The sequence below is a fragment of the Seriola dumerili genome, unplaced genomic scaffold (genome assembly GCF_002260705.1).
Source record: "Seriola dumerili isolate Sdu_G_001 unplaced genomic scaffold, Sdu_1.0 BDQW01000322.1, whole genome shotgun sequence".
NCBI classification, from domain to species: Eukaryota; Metazoa; Chordata; class Actinopteri; order Carangiformes; family Carangidae; genus Seriola; species Seriola dumerili.
In genome coordinates, this window is record NW_019174577.1 from 291,448 (window position 1) to 294,453 (window position 3,006).

The window sequence follows — 3,006 nt, forward strand, 5'->3', positions numbered from 1 at the left end:
TACTATGGCATAAAATGTCAAAAAATGTCATATTACAATGAGGCATAAAAACATCAAAAAACGTCATAATATATGTAGACATAATAGCGTCATGGTATAGTGAGGCATAAAAACATGAAAAAACGTCATAGAATAGCAAGGCATAAAAACATGAAAAAACGTCATAGCATACTATGGCATAAAATGTCAAAAAATGTCATATTACAATGAGGCATAAAAACATCAAAAAACGTCATAATATATGAAGACATAATAGTGTCATGGTATAGCAAGGCATAAAAACTTAAAAAAACATCATAGTATAGTAAGGCATAAAAGCATCAAAAAACGTCATAGTATACTATGGCATAAAATGTCAAAAAATGACATATTACAATGAGGCATAAAAACATTAAAAAACATCATAAAATAGGTAGACATAATAATGTCATTGTAACGCAAGGCATAAAAACGTCAAAAAATGTCATAGTATACTATGGCATAAAATGTCAAAAAATGACATATTACAATGAGGCATAAAAACATTAAAAAACATCATAAAATAGGTAGACATAATAATGTCATTGTAACGCAAGGCATAAAAACGTCAAAAAATGTCATAGAATAGCAAGGCATAAAAACACCAAAAAACGTCATAGTATACCATGGCATAAAATGTCAAAAAATGACATATTACAATGAGGCATAAAAACATCAAAAAACGTCATAATATATGTAGACATAATAATGTCATTGGATAGCAAGGCATAAAAACTTCAAAAAACGTCATAGAATAGTAAGGCAAAAAAACACCAAAAAACGTCACAGTATACTATGGCATAAAATGTCAAAAAATTTCATATTACAATGAGGCATGAAAACATCAAAAAACGTCATAGTATACTATGGCATAAAATGTCAAAAAATGTCATATTACAATGAGGCAAAAAAACATCAAAAAACGTCATAGTATACCATGGCATAAAATGTCAAAAAATGTCATATTACAATGAGGCATAAAAACATCAAAAAACATCATAATATAGGTTGACATAATAATGTCATGGTATAGTGAGGCATAAAAACATGAAAAACATCATAGTATAGGTAGACATAAGAATGTCATGATATAGTGAGGCCTAAAAACGTACACACAATAGAAACATAAAATGTTATAATTTAGCAAGGAGTACACTACAGTATAGTAAGGCAGAAAAATGGCACAAAAACCATTATAGCATTATAAGGAATACAAATGTTATAATATAGTAAAGCATAAAAATGTCATAGTATATTAAGGCATTAACACCTAATAGTATAGTAAGGCATTAGATTCTTCTCACATGACAGTCAATCAAATGCTAGCTTGCCTAAATCAATTGTCTTCGAGACGTATCCTCTTGGAGGTCACGTTGGAATCATCTAATATAACTTCACTCCAAACATAGTGTGTTCACTCAAATATTAGCAGGGACAATTCTGTTCCCCCAAAATATTGGTAGGGACATTTCCCTACTGTCCATATGAAAACCTACGCCCTTGGTTTTACTTTTAGGTTTGAGAATTTGCAATTTTACTGGAAGCCCTCTCTGCTGCCAGAGACACCAAAGTCATGAACAGATTCCAGTGTAGTGCCCCAACCCACGCTCTTAATGGAGTCTCCTTGCATTTTGTTATCTTTCTCCCTCTCCCACAGAGTCAGAGGAGGTCAACCTTTCTGGTGGGGGAAAAGAAGGGCATATGGTTGTCAAGACAACAGTCAGCCCCAGCCCATAGAAGAAGAAAGCTAGGGAGAAGAAGATACTAGGGGAAGGGACAGAGAACAACTGAATGTAATGAAGCTTAGCTGCACATCTCCAAATATAGAGTGTGCTTCCTTCACATAGCTGTCAGTGCTGTGCCAGTGCTGGAGGAAATACTCAGTGTTACTGTCAGTGGGTTATCCTGACTTACACATAGCAACTGGATGCATGAACCACTTTTGTTCTGATCACACATTTGCCCAAGGCCAAGAGTTTACAACCCAGACACATTTTTATTTTGTAACAGTGTTGTGACTGGGCACTGTTTCAGAGGGCTCAACAAATTCTTATTACTCATAGTAGCTCTGTTCTTTTCTGTGTCACTGTATGACATCCTGAAGTCTGTTTGTCTGGCGTGTTTTTGATCTGACTGTCCGTCTCTCGTCTGGGTTCTCTTTCCCTCCACCAGAGATCTGTCTGCTGACCCGAGGCAGACGGACGGCCAGCGTGCGAGCGGACACCTACTGTCGCCTTTACTCTCTCTCTGTGGATAATTTCAACGAGGTGCTGGAGGAGTATCCCATGATGAGGAGGGCCTTCGAGACGGTTGCCATTGACAGGTTGGACAGGATAGGTAAGACCGCCAAGGAAAGGAGTTGTAATCTCTAACAGAATCATCACAGAATAATGATGATCCCAAATATTTACTTTATTTATTTTTGGGCAGAAGTGAGCTTTCAAACTCAGTTGCACACTAAGTAACATCAGACCTAATTTATGAAATGTGTCTCGGAGATTTAGTCTTGGATAATTAGCATTACACTTCCTTGATACAAGACACAGGTATGGTGTCCTCTTAAGCATATGAGTCATTCATAAGACTAATTGAAGCATAAGGAAAATGTATTCATTCATTAACATGACGTCCCTGTCAAAATATGGTGCTACCCGACAGCTGAGATGTGCTGTATGAATGACGCTCACAGGGGCGCTTTGTGGGTTGTAGCTTTAAAGTTCTCTCTAGATTCATTTACTGATTTGATTAAAATAATTTCTCACCAGTGACTCTGTCTGAGTATCCTCGGTTTAAATGAAGAAACACACACACACACACACACACACACACACACACACACACACACACACACACACACACACACACACACACACAGACACACACACACACACACACACACACACACACATACACACAAACACACAGACTGTTTTGTCTTCACAGAGCCTTGGGAGCTCATTGTTAGTGTGTAAATGAAAACATGTTATT

General features: G+C 36.7%; 1 protein-coding gene across 1 annotated transcript in view; it reads left to right on the forward strand.

Annotated features, from left to right (window-relative positions):
* Positions 1–3,006, forward strand: part of hcn2 (hyperpolarization activated cyclic nucleotide gated potassium and sodium channel 2) — a 52,822-nt gene that overhangs the window by 39,880 nt on the left and 9,936 nt on the right. Inside the window, exon 7 of the mRNA XM_022759583.1 lies at positions 2,191–2,355. Within this exon, the coding sequence (XP_022615304.1) occupies positions 2,191–2,355 (165 nt within the window). The remainder of the gene's footprint in view (positions 1–2,190; positions 2,356–3,006) is intronic.